We start from the raw sequence: 26,398 nt of genomic DNA on the forward strand, positions 1-26,398 counted from the left end.
TCAACACAATTTAACACAATGCTTGCGGGGTTTAAAATAGCTCAACGACGATATAACGGCCTGGTATGTGCTGAAACCCAAAAGGATTAGTGCTATAATCCCGGAGATAATCGTCCATCGGCTACTGTGGAAGTTGTGGAATAAGCTGGCCCTAAGAGTTGGGTAGGGTGCTTGGCAGTAGCTGTTCACGTCTTGGAACAGTGCATTAAAATGGTCGCTCTGATAGTTATAGGCACACGCGCGTAGGTCGTTGAAGAAGCGAACAACTTCCTTCTCGTTCGGTAGCTTGTTCTCGATGATCTTTTCCCTCTGGAGTATCACGACATCCTCTGGTTTGCTAATCATGCAGTTCATGAACACCGCATAACTCGTCAGCTCCTTCTTCACTGTACTATTGGTTTGCTCAAATGCGACGAGGTTCATGTAGTTCGATCTGGTTGATTCGTCGACCACGGTACGAGGGATCCTGAGGGATCCAACTGAAAAGGTTACATCGAGAAAGCTTCTCGCGATGTGATTTTTATTGATTGATACACCGAACTCTTGCAGCTGGGTAGCGCATCGAATCATCCTACGCGAAGTTGTTTCATCTAACTGAACGAATGAACCAAACGAAAGAATTTTGATGTACTCGACCACGGATGCTATCACGATGTAATAGAAAATCCCTACTGGGCCTATTATGGCAAATAGGCCCACCAGTTGATGGAAAACCCCAAATATATTCCAGAAGCGTCTATTCAGGATTCTAAGCTTCGACAGATGGGTTGGGCTTCTAGGCTCCTCTTGGTTTGGGACTGTGGGCTCCCTTATTATTATTGCTAGACTTCGCCTTCTAGGCCCCTCTATGTGAGGCACGAAGCAGTGGTGGTAGAGATGGAGCAGGTGGCAGATGCCGTTCTCCATGAAAGTTGGGTCGGGTTGCCTGCCGTCGCCGTCGCCGTCGAAAAGAAAAGAAAAGAAAGAATGAGTCGGGTGAGTGATGGTTGGCTACCTGGGTTTCGTGGTTGTACCCCATCTTGAGGAACGTCGGAAGAACTCGAACTCGCACTCGCACTCCCACCTGCAGACTCTGAGTCATCGACCTCAGCTGATCGTAGGTAGATGACGTTGTACAGCCTTTTCAGTACAGCGAAGGGGATCTGGTTCTCGAGCATGAGCAAGTCGGTCTTCACGAGTGCTTGCATCCATTCAGGGAGGACGACTCCATCACCCCTGATCAGGCCATGAAGTTCATCATACGATCTAATGAGGAGCTCGATGATGAAGCAACCGTCGAGGAGCAACATGGCCACGAATTCCTCCTTCCTCAGCGCTACGCTCTCAAAGTAGCATCCCCGCGCCGCTGGCTCCTCTAGCATCAAAGCCTTGATGTAATCTTTTTCTATACTGCGACCGGATCCGGATCTAGAAAGGAAGTCGGCAAGGTACCGCCGCTTGAGCTCCTCCATGGCCTGAAGGTGGGGGCGGCCACGATGGTAGGGACCGATCGAAACCAACCTGGGCTCGTAGTAGTTCTTGCAGTTCTCCAGGATGTGGGCGGGCAAGCGGTAGATGGAGAAATTCCTCCTCTCTCGCCGCTCCTCATCGTTCGACAAAGAACGGACCAACTCTGCGATCTCAAGGATCGTGTCAGTAGCATCCATATCAAGGTTGTTAGAGTTATAACTAAAATAACTGAAATACAGACCTACTCTTCTTAGAAGAACAATGTCTCACTAAGAATGCAAGAAATATCATATAGTAACAACATTTAGACAAACTCCAATCGATTTTTGCAAGGCTAAAATGGTAACTTTTTCATCTCAGTTCAGCTTTAAAATTTAGTTAGGTAACGTGAACAGATATGGTAGTTTTTTTTCGATGAAACCAATCCTTTAGTGACAACTATGTATTTTGAATAATGTAGGGCGATTACAATATTTGATAAGTTTCCATTGGCCACATTCAAGCATTAATTAATAAAGGATACAACTTTGTTCTACTTTTATAATAAGGTTTTCTAGATCGGAATAATTAATCTTGTTTATCTCCGAGTCAATGAAACAAGTCGTTCTATTTTTTATATTGTAAACCTTAGCCCACTACTCCGCCTATGTCTTTCTTTCCCTTTTTTTTTTTCTCATAGAATTGGGTTTCTGATGAATAAACTTTAACTCAGTTAATTGGTAGCCTCACTAGGATGTCATCCTCGGCCTCATCGCCCGTTTGAATCTTTATAAGAGGTAACATAGCACAACGAAACAAATCATTCTCTTTATAAGAGGTCCTGGAGCTGACGTGGTATACTTTGACATTGTTCTTCTACGAAAATAGATTAACACTACCTGTTACACCTCCTCAAATCATCACGTTGGCAAGATTAACACTCTCTCCCAAGAATATATATATACTTGTTCTTGCAAACAACGCAAGCAAAACTCAAGATGGATTGTTCTCTCCTTTGGTTTTGTAGTCCTTGTTGAGTACAATGAGCAGAATCAACTGGCAATCTGTAATAACTTTTTGTGCTGCAACCTGAAACTGGGTTGGTGAACCTGGAGTTGGGGAAGGCAAGAATCTCTATCTAGGCGGCACTTACTTTGAACCTCTTGGCCTCGCAGACGACCCTCGGACATTTACTGAGCTGAATGTGAAGGAAATCAAGAATGAGAGACTCACAATGTTCTCCACGTTCAGCTTCTTTGTCCAGACAATCTTCACTGGGAAAGGACCATTGGAGAACCTCTTGGATCATCTGGACAACCCTGTTTCCAACAATTACTGGGTCTATGCCACGAAGCTCTGCCTGGCTCTTAATTTACTCGTACATTTTAGCAATCAGATGAACTGAGGAGCCTGCTGTAAATTATCATGTTGCTCACCTTAGGATTTGAGAAGTGCATTACTCTAAAGGCTAAGGCCGAATGCAATGTAATAAGAATGGAATTCTGTGTTCACTTTCTCATTCTAGTCAGTACAATTTAGAGCATCTCCATTGCAATGCAGCTGCTTATTATGCCCATCGTATAGTCTCTATTCTACCTATGGGTATGACTTGATGACATCGTGCTGGTTTCCATCATGACAGATACTCAACATAGTACCTGATTCTTTCAGCATATTCCATGACATGTTCTGTTCCAACCACTAACGATTCTGATTGATGTCTCTTCTCTATCCATGACCACAGGTTTAAAATTATTATTCAAAATTTCGGCCCAACAGCTATCAAAGCCGATGCAAATATATAGTTTTATGTGATGTTTTATTCAACACTCTTCACAACTTAAGGAGATTTTTGAAAACTGTACTATAAAGATTTTCTAAGACATATGCCCAACTCTTTTCTGTCCATATATAAATATTTGTGCATTCATGCTTTAGATATATGTAAGCAGTAAGTTATCATATTCTCATTTATAAATTGACGTGTCAAAAACTTATCATGTAGCCACTAGATGTTGAATCAGAGTACATATAAAGAGAAAATAATCCCTAAACTACAAAGAACCACAGAAGTTAAAGTAGTATTTGATCTTTGTTAGTAAAACTTCTACATGAAAAAGGGAAACTAAACATCAATTCTGTTCATTTATCAATTGTCTCCATGAAAATGATCACGCAATGTTCATCACCAAAGTTATTAACTCAAAATGAAAACATAGAAAGAACTTTTCGTCCTCCAAGATGTGCTATATATTCAAAAAAAAAAAACAAATGTTCCGAGAATATAAAGTATAAAGAACCGATAAGTTTACCTGGGATCAAGCTGCTGAATGCTTTATGATGGTATGTCATTCTCAGAAGAACGCTCCTTTGTTACATGAAAAAAATAAGCATGAGACAGTAAAGATTTGCAAGACAGATAGTAGCATATTTAGATCAAAATCAAATAACACAATGGTCCATAATTTCAAACCTTTCACTAGCTTTTCCTCAATCTGTCAAATACACATATGGCATGGTATGGAGTCAAGCACACTAAATCAAACTAATGGATTAACCTAATGACTAAAAGCAATAGATAATATTCCAAGTTAAGCAATAAATCATAAAGGAAGATGTTGTAATTTCCCTTGCTTTGACAACATTTTCTTCTATACATGCTTACACTACAATTACTTGGATGTGGATAGTGTTGAGTATCTGTCTATATTTTCCTCTCTTTCACCTTCTAACTCTATGTTACTTGGCAAATTTAGAAAAAGAAAATGGAGAAGAAGATTATGAAGATATACAATCTCTGCATCATGGCTGAGATGAGAAATGTGGGTATTTCGTATGCATAATATGATTTCTCTAGAGAAAGCAGAATGCTCTTATTTTTGCTGAAAATCCCATCCTTGATTTCAAGTCTTTGAGAAAAAGCCGATCTCCTGTGGAAAATTACAAAACAGCCACCATGCATGAGAAGCGTGAGGAGATAATTCAGTCGACGAAACATTGTCATTTGTCTTTCCTCTTGCCCCACCATCTTTTGTGTGCTTTCTGTTCATGATTGCCAAGCTTCTGAAGTGCTTTCTTTGTTTTCCTTAACCGAGCTTTATAATCTTTCTTCCATGCAGAAAACCGAGCTTTCAGTCTCCGAATCTCTTCGTATGTATAACCCACATTCTCTGACTTTGTTGCAACAAGAGATGCAGCATCATCATCAAAGAACTGCTTCCTCTGATCAAATTCCTTAACGAGGTCGCTGATTCCAGTCTGCTGCCCATCAGAATTTCCTACCACTCCATCTCCAGAAGCATTGGGTTGGTTATGTGGTGTTCCTTCAGGTGTGCGGGTGTCAGCAGACATTGTATCTTCAGAGTCATAGTGCCCATAAATTGGAGAAGCATCAGGCCTTGCTGGTTGGATATCATCAGAAGGAAGATACTTACTGGCTGCAGCAAGGCTCGCCTGCACATTGCAATCCTAATGTCCGGTAAAGTAGAATTATATAAGAGGGTAAATGAGCATAAAAAACATTGCCAATATGATGATTGGTAGGAAATTGTTGACAATCATCAACAGCAGTAAATATTCTCATTCAAAATTTTCGCCATAAGAATGAAACATAAAAATTCTTCCTTATCTAACAAGGAATGCTAACTTGGATTTGCCCTTTTTCTAGATATAACTAAATGTCAAGCCTGACAGTTCAGCAAGATGAAAATCAACGCAAGATCCTCAATGAACTGTGAAGGTCTTGTTAATGAATACAGTTCTCATAGTAAATAAGGAAAAGAAGATCTTGGTTTTTTTCATACAAAAAGAATATTCCGAGAGTGTTCCCTATGAACCGATTAAAATGCCCAAAAAAGAACAGCATTTTCACATATGCAAAGAACCCAAAAAGATCCATAAAGCATGCCTGTAAAGAAGAGAGCTGTTTCTGCCATGACTCTTCCATGAACTTCATTTTTGCCTCGTACTCGGACCATCTCCTCTCATATTGTTCAATTTGCTTCTTCAGATCAGCATTTTCCTCTTCCTTTTCCTGCAGTGCTGCTTCTGCTCTCAACACCCGCTTCTCAAGTTCAGCCAAAACTGATGGTTGAACCTGAGGATGTTCCTCACTCATTTCCTGATATTGAACACTTATTAAAAATTCTTCTTTCATGTATGTACCTAAATTTCTATATTAAATGCATTAGCTGGTCGTCTATCACAATTAACAGCTTTGGTTATATAGAATTATGATTTGATTTCATTGACAGGTATAATTTCAATGACTAAAAGAGCTGTCGTGACTTGTGCAATAACTCAAGAAAGGCCCTTCTAGATTCTACATTTATGTCTCTACCAATTGTATCATGCCTTTGAAGAACTACAACTAGAAGCAGACTTACAACGTTCCAGTTAACAAAAGCTGAATTTGAAGTGATGAATCTAGTTGTAGGTATCCAGCCACAGAGACAAGAAACGTACTGATCTTTGTGCACACTGAACTCGGAAATGCAGTTCTTGTCCATGTACTCATCAGGATCCACTCTTGGAACCAAGAATTGGTTGACAAAGAAGGGTGGCCATCTCAATAGAACAAGTAGCTTAATGCCTTGGTCCCTTGTCACTACTGTACTCATGTCATCTCTAGCAGGGCTTACAGTGACCAGTAAATTTTAAAGCACATTCATTATGTGATCATAAACTAAAATTCATGGTTCAGGAATTTTTCGTAACTTATAAGAAAGGAGGTTTAGGTGCAGGAGACTCCCACCTATGGAGGGATAGGGAGGTATGTGAGCAACTTATCCTCATTTCTCAAGTAGTTGTTTCATGATCTGAACTTATGACTTTCTAGATGCAAGCAGCAAGTCTTACCAACAGATTTTCCTAATTCATAGTCCATCAAATTGCCAACTACAACTACAGAGCGCTCCATATTTTTCTTAATTAAAAATAAAAGGAACTTTAAATATTAAAAAAAAAAGATGTAGAGATATGCAAGCATAACACTCATAGAAAAAAATAGAATTCATACGAGGCACCTTGATATGTGGAAGACTCTTGTCTATGTCATTTTTAACTTCGACATCAGTGGCCCTTGAAATCTGATGATATTTCAGAGCCTTAAATTGCTTCCTCACCAAATACCCACGGATCACTGTACAAAACATTGAATATGGTGACATATATTCTATATAATTACCCGGTAGTACTTCTAAGTTTTAACAAGTTACTGAAAACATTACCAGATTGCAAAAGGATAATATCCTTCTGCTGTTCAACAAACAAATTTTTAGCGATCCATCTTCTAACATGTTTTTGTACAAGAACAGCTGCCCTCCATCTCTTGATCAAGAAATAAAATTGGAGCCTTGCTCTTTTCCCTCTTACAACTATATAGCATAGATTTCAATATAGCAACATTAGGTGAAGATATATAAATCATAGCTTTTTTCCCTCAAAACTGAGAGGTAAAAGTCTCCATACGGAGCTTGTCATGTCCCACTAAACTTGTTGACATATGATGCAGAAGAGAAGGTAACTAAAAGAACATTTTATGGAAAAAAAAAGTGTTCGAGCTGATGTGGAGAAACTTCTTTCTTGCTTGGGGAAGGGGGAGGTGTCTAGAAAAGACTCATTTTGAATATCTGCAGATTTTCTTAGAAAACTTTAAGCCTAGATTTCTGGACAATTAAATGCCAAAAATATATGAACAAGATTAACCAAACTATAATTAGCAAAAAAAGTGTGTATTAGCATCAAAAGATAAATCATTACATGACTGCAATGTTGTTGCTCCTTTCCTCAGTCCTTGATAATTTCTACGAGCTAAAACACCACGAAAGTACTTCTGAAGCCAAAGGATAGCACAAAGTGTTTGGTTTCTGGCATATTCCAATGCTGCAACCTATAAAAAGTCAACAAACATGATAAATGCTAATATACTATCCAGCACAAAAAAGAGAAAAAAGAGTACATCATGGAAGATAGGGATTCCATAACGCCAGAAAGATAGAATCCTAGAACTAGTATTAAAAAGAGGAAAGTACCAACTGATTGAAGGAGGAAGGAAGAAAAAAAGAAGACCTGCAGACTTCAAATTTGTTGCTACAAGCATTCAGTCACATTGGTGGTAATGATTACAATAAAAAAAGTTATTCTGGCCAGATATATCACTTCTACACTGAAATAAACTCGGCTCAAAAGGAAGGTTACATGAAAACAATTGAACAATCAGAGGGAGAGGGAAACTACAGAAGTACATCAAATTTGGACTATCAAGAGTAAAGATAAAAAATGACAAGGGGAATAAAAAAATGCTGTATATAAATTTCTTATGGCAAAAAACTAAAGAAATGTATTGAATATTTAACTGCTCCGTTAGGATAATTGAATTATCAGAAAGCTGCAAAGACATAGAGTAATAAGGCTAATGAAATATCAAATGTAGGGAAGATCTCAGAGAAACTGTATTTATGTATTAGCACAACCATCTAGCAAGGAAAAATATAGGCTAGGAAATAATAAAGGTATGTGCAACAATATCTGGATTTTCTGCAAAATCTGTGTTGCTGGCTGGAGATGTATAATAAATTACATTATGACTGAGGGTTAATATACCTCATCTACATGTATATAGGTCTCTCCTTAATGAGATAGAAGATAGAGAATTCTATTTTAACATGATAACAGAGTCCACTTAGGGCTTCTTTGTTTTCTTGCCGTCAGACTCCTAGTTCAGCATAGACTTCCCTCTGTCATGGACGTCTTCCCGATTTGATCCCTCACGCGACAAGAATTTCAGCTACTTAATTGTGTGGAGGAATTTATGATCCTGTCGGACTTCAGCAACTTAATCCACACACATGGAGGCCTTTCCAACTGGCTGGACTCCTACAACATAATCGCGCATAGGAGGCTTCTCTTTCCTGCTAGTGAAATACCAATCCAGTCAGGCTTACCTTGTGTGAAATCCTATTCCCATGGTGAAATCCCTCTCACGTGATCTCCTATTCTCCTGCCATTAGACTCCAGCATAGCATTGCACAAGACTTCCCATATGACTCCAACAGCCCTCAAGTTTATTTTTCTTCCAATCAAACTCCTTATAATTGCTGTTTTCCTTTCTCTCTTCCTTTCAATCAATTGTCCAGCAGCATTGACGTGCAAGATGGTTCTTTGCTAGATTATCAAAGGCTCTTTCAGGTATACAAGCATAAATTGTAAGGAGTAGATTATCACAGTTGTGATTGTTGCACATTCTTGTCATTGCACATCCCTATATCTATATCGTTATGGTTTCTGCTCATGATTATCTTCCTCCATCCGCCGATTTTATGTTTGTGATAGTGCTGCTAGCCGTATTGTTCTCGCAATGGTAGACAGTGCACTTGATGGTCGTGATCTCATGAGTCATCTTGACATATCCAATCATGCGCTCTCTAATGCTCTAGATGAGAAAGGACAAGTAACTAAAGAATATGTTGCTTGGAAGGCTTGTGATCCACATGTTAGAGCCTACCTAATTACATCAACCGATAAGGTTCTTCAACTAGATATTATTCATTTTACTACTTATGACGGATCATTAGAGCTATCTTCAATACAGCTTTGTTGAACAAAGTGGTGCTCGCGAATATCATCTTTTGTCCGATGCACAAGCCGCTCAACAAGGTGATAAATCTATAGACCAATTCACAATTATATGCGGGACTTCTGGCATGAATTGGAAGCGCTTGGGTCTCCATTTCTTTGCAATTTGCCAGTATATCCTATCCTACAAACTATGAGACCCTCAGAGAATATCATTAGTTTTATCGGTTTTTATATGCCTTTTTTCTTAAATTTGCCCCTCTAGCAAGGATTTTGGTCCATCGTGCCATCCTACAAGTCTAGAGTATGGTTCCTAAAATCAGCCGATCTTGATCCAAACTCAAAACCTATCTAGTGACTACTTTCAATTTGAGATTGCCCAATTCGTCTCAGTTGTATCAGTCGAAACTAGATTTTTTTTAAAATTCAAGTCAAATCTAAAATGTATTTAACCTATGAGATATTACTAATTGATACCTTAGCTACCTTATTTTCAAGTTTTTAGTTTTACCCTTCATCTCTCATATACTCTCTCCTCATATCATCTTCTCTCTCTTTCTCACCTATCTTTTATCTTCTCATTTCTTACTACTACAAAAAATAGTGAAAAGTGGGATCTCTCTCTTCACTATTGTTATACAATAGTAATTTACGAGTACAAAAATTTATCAAATTTAAGTTTAAATTCACCATAGTTTTAAATGAGTTTTTTCTTTACTTTTGAAGCTTCATATATGACTAATTTTTATTTTAGTTTTTCTACTTTTTTCTGTATTTAAATAATATTTAAAATTTTACGTAATTAAAAATAGTCTGATCTGATATGGGCAACCAATACGACATATACAACTAATATATATTATTTTTTCTGACGGCAGATTTTGATTCTGATCACAAAACCGAGTTTTAAAACCTTGATCTAGATTCTTTATGGCTAGTTGCTAAGAAGACACTTGGTACAAATCAGTACCTCTCCTTGTATTGATGTTGACAATTCACTAGCTTGGTACATGTCGACTTGTTCCAACTGGCATGGCAATCAATGAAAACAACCATCATGTTCAACTTGCAAGTTGCAACATTGTGCAAATTTTGGGATACCATGCACTATTCAGTTTTTGGACAGACCTATAATATGATTGTTGTTAAGAAAACTCCAACAAGTTGCAAATAAATGTTGAATAAGGCATGTGATTAAACGCAAACTAAAGAAGTGGAGAAAGTTTATTACTTGTCCTGTGCGGAAAAATAACTTTGTGTAACCCACTTGATACATCTCAGGGGGAACACTAAATTGTTGCAGTATGGAAACTGAAACACTGAGTGGATCTTGAGATGCTCTCTCTGAAGCAAGAAATCCATATCTACGCAGAAAAAAGGGCAGGTCACTAAAACTTGAAGTTAAAACAAAATTATCATACATTGGAAATCTATGAGGTACAAAGTAATTACCTTTCTGCAAATTGTTGATGAGTCATCCTAGTTGGGTAGCCTGACTTTGATATTCGCACTACTTCCAGTACTCCACAGCATCTAAGCTGTTGTAGAACAAGATCATACTCATACAAGCCAGGATGCTGCTTACTATTTGGTTTGATGCAACGAATGAAGTGAGGGGTGGTATGCTCTAACTGCTGCATCAGCTTAAACAGTTGAGCCTAGAGCATATGACAAATAGATAAGATTTCACTAGAGGAAGTGGGATTGAAGCAATACTTCAGCAGATAAAGAAATATATCATTATTCTCAGGAAAGCATCTGTTTATGGATAAATTAAACGTTTGCTGCATATTTTTACAAGACTACATGTACTGTTAGACATGATACCACAATAGATATAAAAATTCATCACTAATTTTTAATATATCATATCAATATTGCGAGTACTCCCAAGATATGTTGGAAGAATAAATTCAAAGTAATCATAATGAAGGGATGACTCAACAACATACGACCTAAAACACATCACCATAAAAAGCTTCTAGGCAACATCAAGCTGACACTGTCAATCTTCCTCATATATCATCTATAGAGTAGGTAGTTGATTTTTTCACTAAGTTGCATCTCACTCCACCTTTTAAATATCTGATTGACAAACTCCTTTGTGTTTGATCCACCTTAAGTTTAAAGGGGGGTGTTAATATATAGACTCCCATATTGTACCTGAGGGATAACCTACTCTATGTATACATGTATTTATCATACAAGTTTCAGCCGATCTTGATCCAATTGGTTTCGGCCAGGTATCAGTCGGATCGGCCAATACCGGATCAGTATCGGGTTGAGATTGGTTGTATCAGTTGATCCTACCCGATACGGGCTCTCCCTCTCTCTTCTCTCACTCTATCTCTCTTCTCTCTCTAATTTTTTTTCTTCTCTCATCGGTGCCCCATTTCTCTCATTTCTCTCTATTCTCTCCCTCTATTCTCTCCCTCTCTCTTCTTATTCCTCTCTTTCTTTTCTCCACTCTCTCTCTCTCGTCTCTCTCCTTCAATCTCTGTTACTGCTGCAGTAACAGAGAGTGAGATAGAGAGGCAAGAGAGAGCAGAGAGTGATAAAAAGAGGGAGGATGAGATTGAGAGGGAGTAACACAGAGAGAGAGAGAGGAAGAGATTGAGAGGGAAAGAGAAGGGAGAGAGAAGAAATCAAAGAAAAATCAAAGAAAAATTATCTTGCGATAGTAAGAGAGAGGGAGGAAAAGAGATTGAGAGAGAAAGAGGAGAGAGAGAAGGAGAAGAAATAAAAATAAAAAATTTACTTTGTGGCAACAAGAGATAGAGAAGGTAGTGAGAAGAAACGAAAGAAAATTAGAAAAAAATAAATTTGCCTTGACAGTAATAACGAAAGAGAGAAAAAGAGATAAAAAAAGGAGAGCCAACTCAGTGTTCATCAAAATTTGAATAAGTTAATATAATTTTTAGCTTTTAAACTTCATATGTGAATAATCATTATTTTCTTATCATTTTTCTAAATTTTTAAAAAAATTCCCGTACTTTTAAATAATATTTAGAATTTCTATGATTAAAAAATAATATGATCCGATACGGATGGCTAATACAGCCGATACGACCAATATGGCCGATATATATCATTTTTCCGGATGGCCAATCCCGATACCGAGTTTTAGAACCTTGGTATTTATACTTATTCTTAATGAGAAAAGATCAAGTGCTTCTCCATTCTTACAATTCCTAAAAAATTAAAGCCTTCAAAGTTCAACATCTACTCGCCATACTTGTGGATGGTAGGGAAATGATAATCCAGTTGGAACTTGTGAGGTGGAATAATTGTTGGTTGGACAAAACAATACAAAAAAGAAACTACAAATGCACTAGTAACACACCTTCAATTTTCTAAATTATTGAAGGCATAATCAAACAAATATGTTTCCATGATCTCACGAAAATAGGCCAAATAAGTATACGGATGGTGAATGAAATCCGTAAATGGAGATAAAAGAAAAGAAATAGACACATAAATGAGTGTATGATTTGTTACGTCCAGAAATGAACTTACATGTACAAATTGTAACTATATACAACCATTTAACGGACAGATTTTATACAAAAATATCAACTGACAAAGGATAGGTACTTATTCATGTACAGGCATTACCTTAAACTTTGTTGCAACACTTTGTTTTTGGACATCAGCACTTGATCGTCCGGATTTCTTCTGAGATTGATTAAGTATTTGGGAGGAAAATAACCTTGGAAGTTCACAAGTGCATGACAGAAGTAGCTGGATAGAGCCTACAAGCAATGGATCTCTATTCTTCTCCAAGAAACCACTTGTATCATACATAACCTGACACCAAAAAATTAGCGAAAGAATCAACTGGGTATTAGCATTGACCAAGTAGAACTTTTATCAAGCAGTCTATATATAAGGGATATGTCCAAGATCAGTTAGTGACAACAAAAGTACAAAAACATTCCTTTAAAATGTAGCCATCATTCAATTATTAATTGACTTCTTTATATTACATGCTGATTACATAAATGATTCCTTTAATTACTAAGAACAAGGTCAATTAGGGACTTTTTTCACTACTCCTTTCAAAACCACAGGACCAAAGAGTTTCACTGGAAAATATAGGAAGAAAAATATTACATAGTAACAACTATTTAACTCCGGTATCTCAAAAATCCAACCAATTCAATTAGCAGGGAAATATTTTTACTAAATAAACTCAATTACAGGTCTATATCTTTACGAAAAGCCTGAACTAACGCACACACACACACACACACACACACACACACACACACACACACACACACACACACAAAAACCTGGCCTCATGGCCTCAATTAGTGTCCAAATGCAATGGCTATGGTACTTGTAAGGCATAAACATGATACAACTAAATGGAAGGAATAAAACTTTAAGTAGCAGAAGTCCCATGGAATGTCTGACCTCTCCAGCATAGTGGAAAATCTGGAAAGCACAATCCCTTTCCCCCTTAAAGCAGGGATTACCACTCAAATGTTGCTTAAGCTTGCTGGCAAAGGTTAGATCTGTCGCCTTGGGAAAATTAGACTCCTCATCCAACAAAGAAAGTAGGCCTAGTGGTTTCTGTCATGCAAGTAAAGCAAAATCACAAAATGTACATAGAAAGACAATAATGGAAGATTGTCTGATGCTTTAGAATCATAAGTAGAAATCAAATATAGCACATCATGACCCTATAAGTCATCACTACCATGCAATCAGGCTACAAGCCTACTATCAAGCAAATTGCTCCTATAATAAGAAATTCATTCCAATTTATCAGTGAGTTTTTATACTCGCAACTTTTCCAAATTTCCCTAATAATATCCAAGCTGAAATCCTTATCTCATCTGTACTTTTTTGGCATTTCTTATAATCCAAATAAGACACTGATACTGCATAAAGTGTTCTCAAATGATTAGTTGGATAGCTTGAACATTATGTTTGCTTGTTCGAAGCCAAGTAATAAATTGATGCTTCCATAAAAGTACAAAATACTGCAAGTTCAAAAAGATCATGTCAACTGAACATAGGAGCAACAATAATTCTTCTAAAAGTGCTAAGCTCTCGGCTCCAAGATAAGTTTAACCAAAATGCAAGTACATAAAGTTACAAATTACTGACACTGGCAAGAACTGAATCCTGAAGAGATAATGGCCAGCCTAGATTTATAAATCGCAGAACAGGACCAGGGGTGAAAACTACATGAATGGTGGTATTGTCATCTTATCCAGCTCCTGTGAGTAACTTTAGCCGGATGTGGATACTCTACTGCAGTTTGATTTAAGCATCTTATCTAAAATTGGGTTTGTATAACCCCTTTTCTCAGACATATAAATAAAGACAGTAGTAGATTAACTCTAGCAGCATGCCAAAGGTGATTGCAGATGTCAATTTACATCTTCAGTGAGCAAAATGCCAAGATATACATGGTATAACTTCTATTTAGTTCACATAGATGGGTGTTAAATTGACAAAATTCTATGTGTATCTCTTGGAAAGTGAGTGATATCAATCAATTTCTACGTATACAAAACAGATGGTATACTTTCTATTCAATTCACATCATATCCGATATTAAGAAAACTCGGGATAAGTAATTTCATATGCTAACTCTTGTATCTATACATTATTATAATTATGGAAATCTTGTAACTGGGACAAAAGAAAAGTGGAAATGATAGAAATGTAACTCGTCCCTACAGGAACCACTTTGTGAGGCCTGCATTATGACTAGGACTAAAGCTCTTGTTTGTCGTCTTGTGCATGGGATTTTTCAGCGTTCTTTTATACAATAGTGACAACTTAAATTTACTGATGTCTAATATGCCCTGCTTTTGACTTTCTAAGCACGAAATCTATACTGTCTGGCACATGTAAAAGAGTTAGATAAGATCAGCATAACTATTGTCAGCATTTAACAATATAGACAGTGTCACAGCGGCATTCCAAAACAAACCTTCTCAAAGAGATTTAAACAATCAGCATTATCTACAAAATCAACATTGGTCCAATCAATTCCATCTTCAGTGTACTCCTGCAAAAAGAGGACTCGTGAATAACAGAAACACATGTTGGAATGCAACATCTTACAAAGGAATATCCCAATGGCAAGCACCATATTCTTGATGAAGTTAAAATGTCATGGGCCCATAATACCGACATACACAAAAAAAAAGGGTGACACATTTTTAGAGTGTCATCCAGGGAGTTCTACTGATTTGAGCATATAAATGGCTAAGCAATGGACTGAGACTTTGGTTGTCAATTAGCAACAGTCAAACAAAAATCATCTCAGCCCCATCCCCCAATCCGCGCGCTGCCTCAAGTCCCTTATTTATCCCCTTCTCCATTCCAGTACCACACAAAAGTCCCTCTATTTCCATCTCATTCACTGATGACGAGGATCAAGTATGGCGAAGCTCCCTAGACCTGAACTCTACCCTTTCATCAGTAAGGCTGACAAAACAATCAAGCCTCAAGCTCGGCCCAATTTACTTCTTAGGCACGAAGATAGTTCAAGCCAATCAGGAAATAATGAAGCTGCTTGAATTTTGAAAGAAAAAAAAACAGTCCTCGAAATACATACAGCATGAATGTATCTATATAAAAATATGTATGACCCAAGGTTCTAAAACTCGGTATCAAAATTGGGATCAGGATCAAGTTAGAAAAACGATACGTATCGGCCGTCCGTATTGGATCAAACTATTTTTAATTTCGTAATATTCTAATTATTGTTTAAAATGCAAAAAAAAAATCTAAAAATTTATAAAAAAAAATAACAGAAAAACAACAAAAAAATAGTCACATATGAACTTTAGAAGCTAAAGAAAAAACTCACTCAATACAGTAATGAATTTCGACTTGAATTGGATAAATTTTTGTATTCCTAAATTATTACTGTAAAACAACATAAAGAGAGAGATCTCTATACTATTGTTTTATAGCAGTAATAAAAAAATAAGTTTAAAAGTGGGTAAAAAATAAGGAAAAAAATAAGAAAAAAACTCATCTCAATTTACAAAAGTGTGGACAAGCCAGAGGGGTTCACTGACCGAAACTATCTGGCACATGTAAAAGAATTAGATTCTACCTAAATCTTTAAAAAAATTAATTTTAGTCAATACTAACCAAAACTAACCAATACCGACCAAAACCGGACCGAAACCAGTCTGATCGGGATCAGTTATGGCCGATCCCGACCCAAATCAACCAATTCGACTCGGGATTGGCCAATTTTCGGATCCATAGTATGACCCAGAATTATGTACCTACGCGTAAACTTGATTTAGTGGTATCTTAGTTCAAATTCAAATTTCAAGCTTTTCCAATTGTAGTCAATTGAATCCAATGCAAACTGTATAAAGCGAGATCGACCCTAGCATGATTTAATTTTTAATTCAGAATTCTTCTGAATTATTGCTATCAAACAACTTAGCTAAGGCTCAAGCTTGGCTCAAAATAAGCTCCAAATATGATCATAGATAGGCTCGATCAAGCTTAGCTCGATTCCACTATTAACTCTTGGCCACTTGCTGTCATTAACAATGACACTGGCCTAGTGATCATCATAGTACCATGTCCCTCAAGGTCCCCATATGCAAGAACTTCACTGAATCCCTTCTCCCACCGATAGCCTCTGCCTTTTCCCCCATATTTGAGCTCAAGCAGGCCACTGACAACTGTGGCAACTGTAGCCTCCTATGTTGGGGCGGCTTATGTCCGTTGAAGGAGACATGGGAAGGGAAGGAACTTCAGGTAGTGCAGAGAGGAGAGGAGAGATAACATTAAACTGATCGAGCTGAATTATTGTAAAGGAGACTTGGATCAATCTGCAAATTTTTGAGCATGTAAAACCCTGGGACATTCTTACTTCGATTTTTCTGCCCTTATATCATGATTCAGTAGGTGAAAAGACGAAAAGTTCATGTCTTCAAGGCATTTTCCCAGTAGTTATTAAATAATTGACAGCCATTCATGCTGGAAAATTGCTATTCCATAAAAGAGAACATTAACAAGGATATGGAACTATAATATAAGAATGTATGAGTATGATGTTATCTCCCTAGTAAAATAAACTGTAGAAGGTGAACCAAATCCTTTGAAAGTAGGCAAATTGTACATACCAAGATACAGATCATATACCACAAGAAAACAATCCAATCAAGCAAAAGAAATTAAAAATCAGAAATGAGTGAAGTTAGGAATAACCGATTAAGTACTAAGAATATTAAGGAAGCAAAATCTTGGAAGAACTGTACTCAATAACATAATACGCTCTCTGATAAAGAAAGACAGATGAATGATCAGGAGGAGCAAGGAAGCTTCTGTAGAAGTGCATAAAATTCAACAGACTGAATGTATCCCTGCTTATATTCTATTTTCTTCTATCTCATATTATATTACTGGCAAATCATTAATTTAGCGCTATAGACTAAATAGCATGCACCATTCTTTAAGTCCTGAGTACCTTTTATAGTTTTATATTCTAATATTTTTTATCTCATGTACAACATCTTCAATACTCTTTCTGATCATTCATTACAGAATTTTGTGGTAAAATGTGCAACCAATACTATGACTAAACACTGGCAATTCTTATCTAATAATTTCTTTCCAACTTGTGAAACTTAAGAACATCGAAGCTAATTTTGAGAATTAATGTCTTGGAAAAGAAGGTCAATGCAAAGCAACATCAAATTAAAAAATACTTGATAGGTATATATTTAATGGTTATATTATCATCTAACAGAATATATTCCTCCAGGGACGTGATTCCTGAAAGGCTATGTTTAAACTTTAAACTGGCTTAAAGCTGTTAGCACCATGCAAACCAGAAGTTAGAAAATAATATATTAAGATGCTTACCTCCTGCTCAAGCTTAAACAGATGCCTATTGAAGTGCTGCTGCAGTCTCTCATTAGCGTAATTTATGCAAAACTGCTCAAATCCATTTTTCTGCAGCAGTATAAAGTGTTTCTTCAACAGGGAAATTTGATCAACAAACCAGCAGCAGACAAGTACTATCGCGTAATACGTACATGAAAGGATTCGAATCCATATATATCTAAAATACTTATGGTTCTCCCTGTGCAATATTTTCCCACTTCAAGTGAATTATTGATTTGTTCAACAAGCCAATGGAATAAGTTGGCATAAATTGATTTTGCTAGTGCATCCCTGTTATCAATGGCCTGCAGGAAGGGAAAAAAAAGGTGGAACATGCCATAAAGACTATCGGATATGCTTAGGATGGATAGGATATCGAGGTATAACATAAACTAACTTCACCTGCAGTAGCGTAAGCTTTTGGACAATGTCATCTTTGCCTGCTTGAATTTTACGAGTTGATAAAGCTAGCATCAGGTCAGGAACTTTGCAGCCCAACAAATTTGCTGCCGTAGCTAATCCTATAAAAGAACAACATGACCAAAATCAATTGCCTTAAATTTCCTTTAATGAGAGGACTTACACAATCAAATAAAACGATATTGGACCTGACAGTTCATTGCTAAGCTTCCTAGCAATGTGAAGGCCTTTTGGACACATTAATAAGAGATCAACATTATGACTAGGGCTGTCAAAGTTATCAAACCGGCTCTAGCTCAACTCAATCAAACTCAGCTCATATTTGAAAAGAGTCAAGCTTGATTAGTTGGATAAAGCTTGAACTGAATTTCGAGCCAAGCTTGATAATGAGCCAGTTCAATAAGGCTTGATTTTATTTAATAATATATATACAGTAATAGGAACCGTTGGATCAAGATCTAATGGTTCATACCAATGATAACCGTGTTGATCAGCATTTACCAAGCCAGCGGCGTACCGGCAAGTTGGATTCACTTGCCGTCAATTTCGTTGTCAAGCTTTCTATTGCCGTCAACCTCGTCATTGAGCTTTTCGTCACCACCAGTCTCATACCGGAGCTTGTTGATGAAGGCTCCACTCGCATCCGACGCAGATGCCCTAGCTTGAGGAGAAAGAAGGGCTCGGGTGGGTCAAGTCAAATTGGGTTTGGATCCGCAACTTAAGTTTTTATTCAACTCGACCTGACCCACTCGAGCCCTTCTTCCTTCTCGGGCTAGGACATTCGCGTCAAATGCGAGGGATGCCTTCATCGATGAGCTTCGACATGCGAACGATGGGCGACGACGTGGTCAAAGAGTGAAGGTGAGTTATTTCTCTCCTCTTTTCCTCTTCCACTCTTGCGACACAATCGGCAAGTGCCGTGGCATGTGTCATGCCATGCCGATTAGTATCCGTAGTTCATACTTCATACGATAAAGTAATAGTTCCAATCTCTTGTTTGGGTTCGAATTAGGCTTGGATTAAATTCAAAGCTTGATTCAAGCTTGAATCTGCTTATCAAGCAGCTCGTTTGGAGGTCGAGCTCAAAATAGGCTCAAATTGAAACTTATCAATTTAGGTTTGATGCGTTAGATTAGGTTCAAAACTAATTTCGAGCCAAGCTTGAATAGAGTATGTGCAGATCTGCAGTCTATGCAAATGAAGCATATGCGGATGCATCCACATATGTGATCTATGGTCTGTGGTTTGTGGTATGTGGTCTGCATCTAAGGCCTATATGTGGTTGGGCCACATTAAAGGACCACAAAATTCCACTACCTAACACCACCAAATGCATGGTCACATGTGCGGTCTATGCAATAGCTTTTCACAACAATGCCGATACAAACTAATAAGAATGCTTCAACCTAAAAGATGCCTGCAATATTGATATATTTGTAAGGTCTAAATTTTTTTTTTTTTTTTTTTTTTGAGAACAAGTGTGCTTAGCCCAGTTAGATTTATTAAAAAAAGAGAAGAAAAAATCCGGCAAAAGCCCTAAAACTTACAGAGAAAAGAGGGAGGTGGAGTCAAAGTCTACAAGGAAAGCTGAGGGAAAGCGCAGGCTCCATTGGCACCACATCTCAGAAACAGAGATCACATAGGAGTATGTGCCTCAGACTTGAAAATCCTATTGTTCCTCTCCTTCCATAATAACCTTAAAAGAGTCCTCGATGAAAGTCTAGGGCAAACCTAAAGTGGCAAAGGATAATTGCCTTGCGTCAATCCAACCAGTAGGTGGAAATAGCTGATAGCACCGATTTAACAAGAGTGAAATGTCCTCCAGTTAATAAGGTCCTAGCCTTCTAGGCTTACAGCTTCTTCTTGCATTTATCTTTTGGATTTGGGATGACTTCCTTGCTTGTGCAACATTTACTATAGATATTAGAGTACAAGGATGTCATACTATAATGTATTTGCATTGCCTTTGGCATGAAATATTTGTGGCTACACGTTTGAATTGATTCCCTGTTAAGATATGATCTTAATGTCATCGCTGCCTTTGATCTACACTCTTAACTTCCATACATAAGAGTGAATTAAGTTATAATTTACTATGACAAGAGTAAATAGCTACACAAACTGACTGTGTGAAAGGTTGTAACAGTACATCAAAAAAAAAAAAAGAGAAAACAAAGGGTTCACAAATTTTAAGACAAACATGTGGAAATAGACAAAACCATGAACATAGAGCTCCAGCAAATGAAAACCTCAGTTCAGTACCTTCGTTTGGAACAACTTCCACATGATTTTCATTATCTGTTATGGCGAAAGAAATATTTCCCAGCCACAGGACTGCTGCAAGCATGGAAAACGCTTTTATTTGATCTTCCTTAGATATTTGAACAGCATCCAATGCTTCCTGGAGAAATGCAATTGGCGAGAAAGAACAAAATTAAAAACGAAACGAGCAGCACTAGAGGACAAGGTATGCAAATGATGCAAGAAAGTCGTCAGGTCAGACTTGTTCAAACAGGAACAGGATCCTGAAAATTGAAATTACCATCAACATCTGGAATCTTTTAGCATCATCAACACCAACAATTTTCAAGCAACCACTCTGTTTCAGATATTCATACTCGTTGGCTGCTTTAAGAATCAATCGCTCTGCAGAAAAAGATCAATTCTTGCTGTATGATAAAATGGGAGATCTATGATATAACAAATAACTTCTGACAGTAGATCACAGTTTCCCAGTGTGGGACAAAATAGACTTGGCAGTTGGCACAGGTCAGGAAAAATAGAAGGACATATTTCTTCTTCTCATGATCAGAACCTGGTCTCACACAATGAAACGGGTCAACAACAGATGTTACCATCTCTAATAAATACAGCTGTCCATGCATACAAATGTAGAGGACTGTACAGCTATATCTATATGTATATGAATATAAAAAGTATACTTGCAAATATAGGCATGAGCTAATTCTAGACAAGCTTGCGCAAGCTGAGGTCAGTTCGAGCTCATTTTATTTATTAAATGAGCTCGAACTCGGCATCCTCATAAACTGGCAACCTCAAACTGATAAAAAAAACGAGCCAAGATATAGCAACTTGCAAGCTGACTATCCTGGTTGACATGCTTACTAATATTTGGACCAAGTAAAAGCACTTATCAAATGAAATACAAGTATACAACTATAACATTTTGATCACCTCTAAGGAAGGGAGGAGCTCCAGCACAAATTTGATAGAAAACATGATATGATCTTTCCCCTGATGCAACCTGAACCACCCTTGACTGCTTATACAAAATTAAGGATTCTTAAACTATGGAAAATCATATACTAATGTGTTTTGAATTACAAGTTGGAGATTTGGTACCTTTTCAAGTAGAACTGTCCCAGCATATTGAAGTAAGGCCAAGAGATATGTCAAAAAGAACTTCGTATTAACTCAAAATATTACCAAAAAAATACATTGTATATTTGTACATTTTCACTGAAGAAGTAAATAGCCAAACATGCTTACATGTCTGGATTTTAGCACCACATATTTTCCCACTTGCAGAAAAATGTATCTCAATTAGCTTTCCCTGCATTACGTCGAGAGAACAGAAGCTATCTAGATTACTGAAAATAATGGAGGCAAATTATGGGGTTCACAAGTCTCTTGATCCAAAATATTGCAACAAAATTATAAGTTATGCATCAAGGAACTCACAAATCGGCTTGAATTGTCATTTCTTAAAGTTTTTGCATTTCCAAATGACTCTAGTATAGAATTAGCCTGCAGAACCTCATGTTCTATCCCACTGATACCCCCAAGAGAAGCCAGGTATTGCATTGCAATTTTCGCTGTTTCAGTTTTTCCTGCCCCACTTTCGCCACTGCAACATAGCACAGATGTTATCAAATGACTCAGAATTACATCAATAACCAATTCAAATTCAGAAGCTAATAATAAAGAGATAAATGGAGAGGCACAACAATCATTCTTATCTTAAGAGAAATACTGTACCTTATGATGATGGATTGATTCACCCCACCTACAATTTCCAAAAAGTACTGTATAAGATGTTTTCGTACCAAATCTACACCAACTGAAAGATGCATGATAATGCATAGGAGTCAAGTATCTACCTGTCATCATTTCATTAAAAGCAGTATCTGCTATTGCATATACATGTGGACTCTCCACAGCTTTCTGCCTATAAGCTGCAATATAATCTCTTCCATAAATAGGCACCTCTTTAAATGGATTGACTGCTACCAAAACAGGCCCTGCTTTCGTCTGCAAAAGATAAGCAAAGCAAACTAAGAAAAACAGGAAGAAATTGAATAAGCCATAAGCCAATAGGAAGTAAAGGAAAGGCCTGCTAATGACAGTCTTACATAAACCAGATCACGGGAGTATCTATACTGAAGATTGTGTAGAACAGAAGGTTCGTTTAAGTAACTAAGCTGTATAAGATCATCCACGCCATCAAGGATATTTGGATTTGATGGTAACAGATCTGCTGAGGACACTGTCAAAACCTAGGCATAAGAATCTTAAATAAGTATTTTGATCTAATATATGCCTATGTAAGAAATTGCAGACTAAGGACCGCACTTTGCCATCAGATAGCAAAACATGAACATCATCTCCTGAAATTGAGTGGATACTCCCTAATTCCCACTTGACATTCTGGAGGCCACACCAAACTCGTAACTTCTGAAATAAATTAAAGCAACACTAGTGAAAATATAAAAGCAAATTAATCAATCTAAACAGAGGAATCAAAATTTAAAATCCGTTAACATCTAAGAGAGTAATAGTAATTAAAACTGTGGTAGTACTCTGCTGAGCATATCAAATATTGCATATGAATTTAAATATTAGAACTGTAACAGACAAAAGCTGCGCCTGATGCTAGACATAAAGTTAACAATTAATCAAATATCAATATCAGAAATATTTGCACAAGTGCTTATTGTTCCAAATTTCAGCATGGCCATGCAAATGGATCTAAGCATCTATGCAGTCATCCTGAACTTTCTATATCAACTGGCTAAGGTTGTGGTAAAAGACTAAAAGAATATTTATACATTTTGTTGTTCAATATGCTATCTTTTAGTTATGTCTGAATTGCCTTTATTTCCAGGAGCATCTGTCTAAGCAGCAGGCGTCTCTTACTTGCTGTTCAATCATCCTTATTCTTTTATTACGTTGAGCAACTATATCACAGGACAACTAACATCAGACGCAGGAAATTAGCTTCATATAAAGGAGGACAATATGAGGTACTTACAAAAGAACTTAAAAATCAACTTGTTGGACTATTGCACTAGGTGTCTACAGAACGGACTGCGGTTTGTAGCTCTGTAAGCCCTTAAATTGTAGTAGATAACTACAAAGAGTCTTAGATCTAGAGCGTAGCAATGAGAATGGTGGACATAAATTTTGCATTGTTTCACAATTACCTATATCCATGGGAGCTTAGTCCAACAAAACAAACTAAGACTTTGAAAACGAACCCAAACTAGACCTTATCATACAGTGGGGGCTTTGCAGTGCTCCACCCCTTCAGGCAACTTTCCCTTTGTCTATCTGCCCTCGGTGCCCTGAGAATATGAGTCACTCTCTCCAGAAGACTTGATTTCAAGTAATAGAACCACGTGTTTTCCTTTCCGGACAAAGAAGTAAGTGAGAGATTCAAAGTTGCAGAACAACTTTAACAGAAAATAAACATGTGATGTTTCACTTATAATTTAGAGTAAATTATCAACAGGGAATCTGACTATCAATTGAGATGACATTGAATGCCGCTCCATGAAAAGCAACACTTGTCTGTAGGTATTGAAGAAAATATATATACAGAGACAGTCCATTTCAGCACACTTTGTAAGATGTTTCGGCTAAGACTATTTAGGTACTTATATTTCCTCTACTCCTGTTCTACATACAAAACATATATATGCTTATTTATGACAAGAGGTTGTTCTCCAGTATACTAGTGTTGTTAAAGTTGATTTATACTGAAGCCCAGAAAGCCACCGGAACTATCTTGCTTATGCCAGTAAATGCAAGTATTACAAGCTTCTTTCATAAGCATTTAAGCAGATAAGCATTTAAAAGCTGACAGAAATCTCAACAGACATCCTTACCTTCTTTAGAAAGTAATCTATGTTTTCAGCACAACTCAACGTTGCATCAAGTGAAACTGCCAAAGACGAGGGAACAGCAGGAGAGGTCATTCCATTAACCGCCGCATCCTCTATTCTTTCCTCAGAATTCTCTAATTCCAGAATCCTAGCATAAGGAGATTCTTCCGGCTGCTCCACCTTAGAAATCTTCTTGCTTCCGAAAATCCCACTTTTGAAAACGATCTCCTTTTCTTCCCTCAAAGCCTGATCCTCTATTTTCTTTTCCCTCTTCGGAGATTCCACTACTAAACTTTTGGATGCACCATTTTCAACCTTAAGACCTACGAGCAATGACCTTCTCGAAGTGGGCAGGCGGCCTCTCGAGGTCGGTCGAGCTGGCAATGCCGGCGGCATATCCTTTTGCTGCTCCTCCCTCTGCCCGATTGTATCCAGCATGACTTCCAGGGAGCTCCTAAGCCCCAAATGGCCATTTGCGGAGGCCGAGAACATCTCTCCAGACACCGAATTCACAGAACCATAAATCTAGAACCACAAATTTCTCATCATACACCCTAGAAATCAAACCTTTTCTCAAATACTTCCAACAACTGCTCTTAAGAGCTCACACACGAAGAATATCAGAATTGAATAAGAAAAGCAGCAATTCCTCATAACATAAATTTTACAGTGAGTATCGATGTAACCAAAAAATAAAAACACCCGGTCAAGTAAGAATCAGCAAAGCGACTGAAAAAGCTGCGATCTTTACGAAATTTCCAAGAGGAAAAGGGAAATGGGTGTTAATAAGTTACAAAGAATTAAGACCAAGAAAACAAAACCTAATGCTAATAATTTGGCGTCCGTTGGCGAGGTGGGCAGTTGGAAAATTTAGGAATTGCTTCCCCGGAGATTCAAATTTCCTTTTTATTATCTTCCCCCTGTCTCCCGTTATTTGATTAAGGAGACTAACAAAGGTCTAGATAAAGTCCTCTAACTTCGCGAAAATTACATCGCGGGGGAGATGAACCGGTCTTTCGATTACGTGGTCAGTTTAAACCGTTGGATGTTAAAGCGGCAGGTGCGCGTCTGTAACGTCCAGAAACGACGACCTCCGTGCAGTTTAAATGACAATATTACCCTCCCGTTAGTGCTCCCCCACAACCCCAAACGTAGGCCGTAGCATTATTATTATGAATAGGCAGACCTCGCTGTCTACATTGAAACAGGATACAGCCTTCTAAATTTGACGGGCAAATTGTCCGCATGACACGTGCATTCGGATGTGCACGTTTCTAGGGAGTTTAATCTTTCGCTACCACCACCTCCTCTGTCTTTTTTTTTGACTTAAATATAGAAAGGTATTTATATTACCTTAAAAAGTAGGTAAAAATTTATTCCAAGTATATCCAGTATCCAACATTCATTAGCTTTACTAAAATAATAAGCTAAGGCCTAAGTGTAAATGTTTCAACCGCCAAGGACTCTCTCTCTCTCTCTCTCTCTCTCTTTCTCAAAAGTAATCATTACACCTGCGTGCTCTCAGACTCTGGAGGCAAAAGAGTGAGCATCTCCCAAGGCCTTATTAATGCTTCCATCTTGCCTCCACCAGCGTATATATATATATATGAATATGCTCTTATTATCTTTCTAAACTTCTTTACTTTGTAGGGCGAATGGGAAGCATAGTTGTGAGTAGCACTTCAGTCAATATCGCTTTTTTGCTAATTACCACGTACCCAAGGCATGCATAGAAGAGATATATGCAGGTGGAATAATTTGATGATAGCATCAAGGTTAAATCTCGGAGTAAAGTAATATGTAAGTGTAGCTTTTCCAAGAAGATGGTCCCCTTCCACTTTCCTGGCCTGCACTCGAAAAACTTTGAATAATTAATTACTAGCTGGGACGTTTGAAGTACGTGCATGTGAAATGTGCTATTGAGAATACTATTATTGGAACCGGAAAGGTACGTAGTATATATA

General features: G+C 37.5%; 1 protein-coding gene and 1 pseudogene across 4 annotated transcripts; both read right to left on the reverse strand.

The window, feature by feature from the left end:
* On the reverse strand, positions 1-1,682 carry LOC140796019 (UPF0481 protein At3g47200-like; annotated as a pseudogene).
* A 2,208-nt stretch (positions 1,683-3,890) lies between these two features.
* LOC140796819 (myosin-2-like) lies at positions 3,891-25,360 on the reverse strand. Of its 4 annotated transcripts, XM_073149950.1 has the most exons (25): positions 25,256-25,354; positions 24,438-24,959; positions 22,903-23,004; positions 22,683-22,826; positions 22,431-22,581; positions 22,309-22,336; positions 22,012-22,177; positions 21,820-21,883; positions 21,673-21,686; positions 21,505-21,589; positions 20,852-20,955; positions 20,572-20,710; positions 18,292-18,410; positions 18,042-18,194; positions 17,869-17,958; positions 14,957-15,034; positions 13,423-13,581; positions 12,619-12,810; positions 10,456-10,661; positions 10,235-10,367; positions 7,189-7,318; positions 6,657-6,803; positions 6,453-6,568; positions 5,336-5,548; positions 3,891-4,881 (listed from the first exon to the last, which is right to left on the reverse strand). In XM_073149950.1, the coding sequence occupies exons 2-25, from the start codon at positions 24,924-24,926 to the stop codon at positions 4,429-4,431; spliced, it is 3,675 nt and encodes a 1,224-aa protein (XP_073006051.1). In that variant the 5' UTR covers positions 24,927-24,959; positions 25,256-25,354; the 3' UTR covers positions 3,891-4,428. The 4 variants fall into 4 exon arrangements, with proteins under 4 accessions (XP_073006051.1, XP_073006052.1, XP_073006050.1 ...); XM_073149951.1 differs by having other exon boundaries at positions 21,505-21,574; positions 24,438-25,360; XM_073149949.1 differs by having other exon boundaries at positions 24,438-25,360.
* Between the last annotated feature and the right edge of the window lie 1,038 nt (positions 25,361-26,398).

Source organism: Typha latifolia, chromosome 10, assembly GCF_019914945.1.
Source record: "Typha latifolia isolate L0001 chromosome 10, TyphaL0001v2, whole genome shotgun sequence".
NCBI lineage: Eukaryota > Viridiplantae > Streptophyta > Magnoliopsida > Poales > Typhaceae > Typha > Typha latifolia.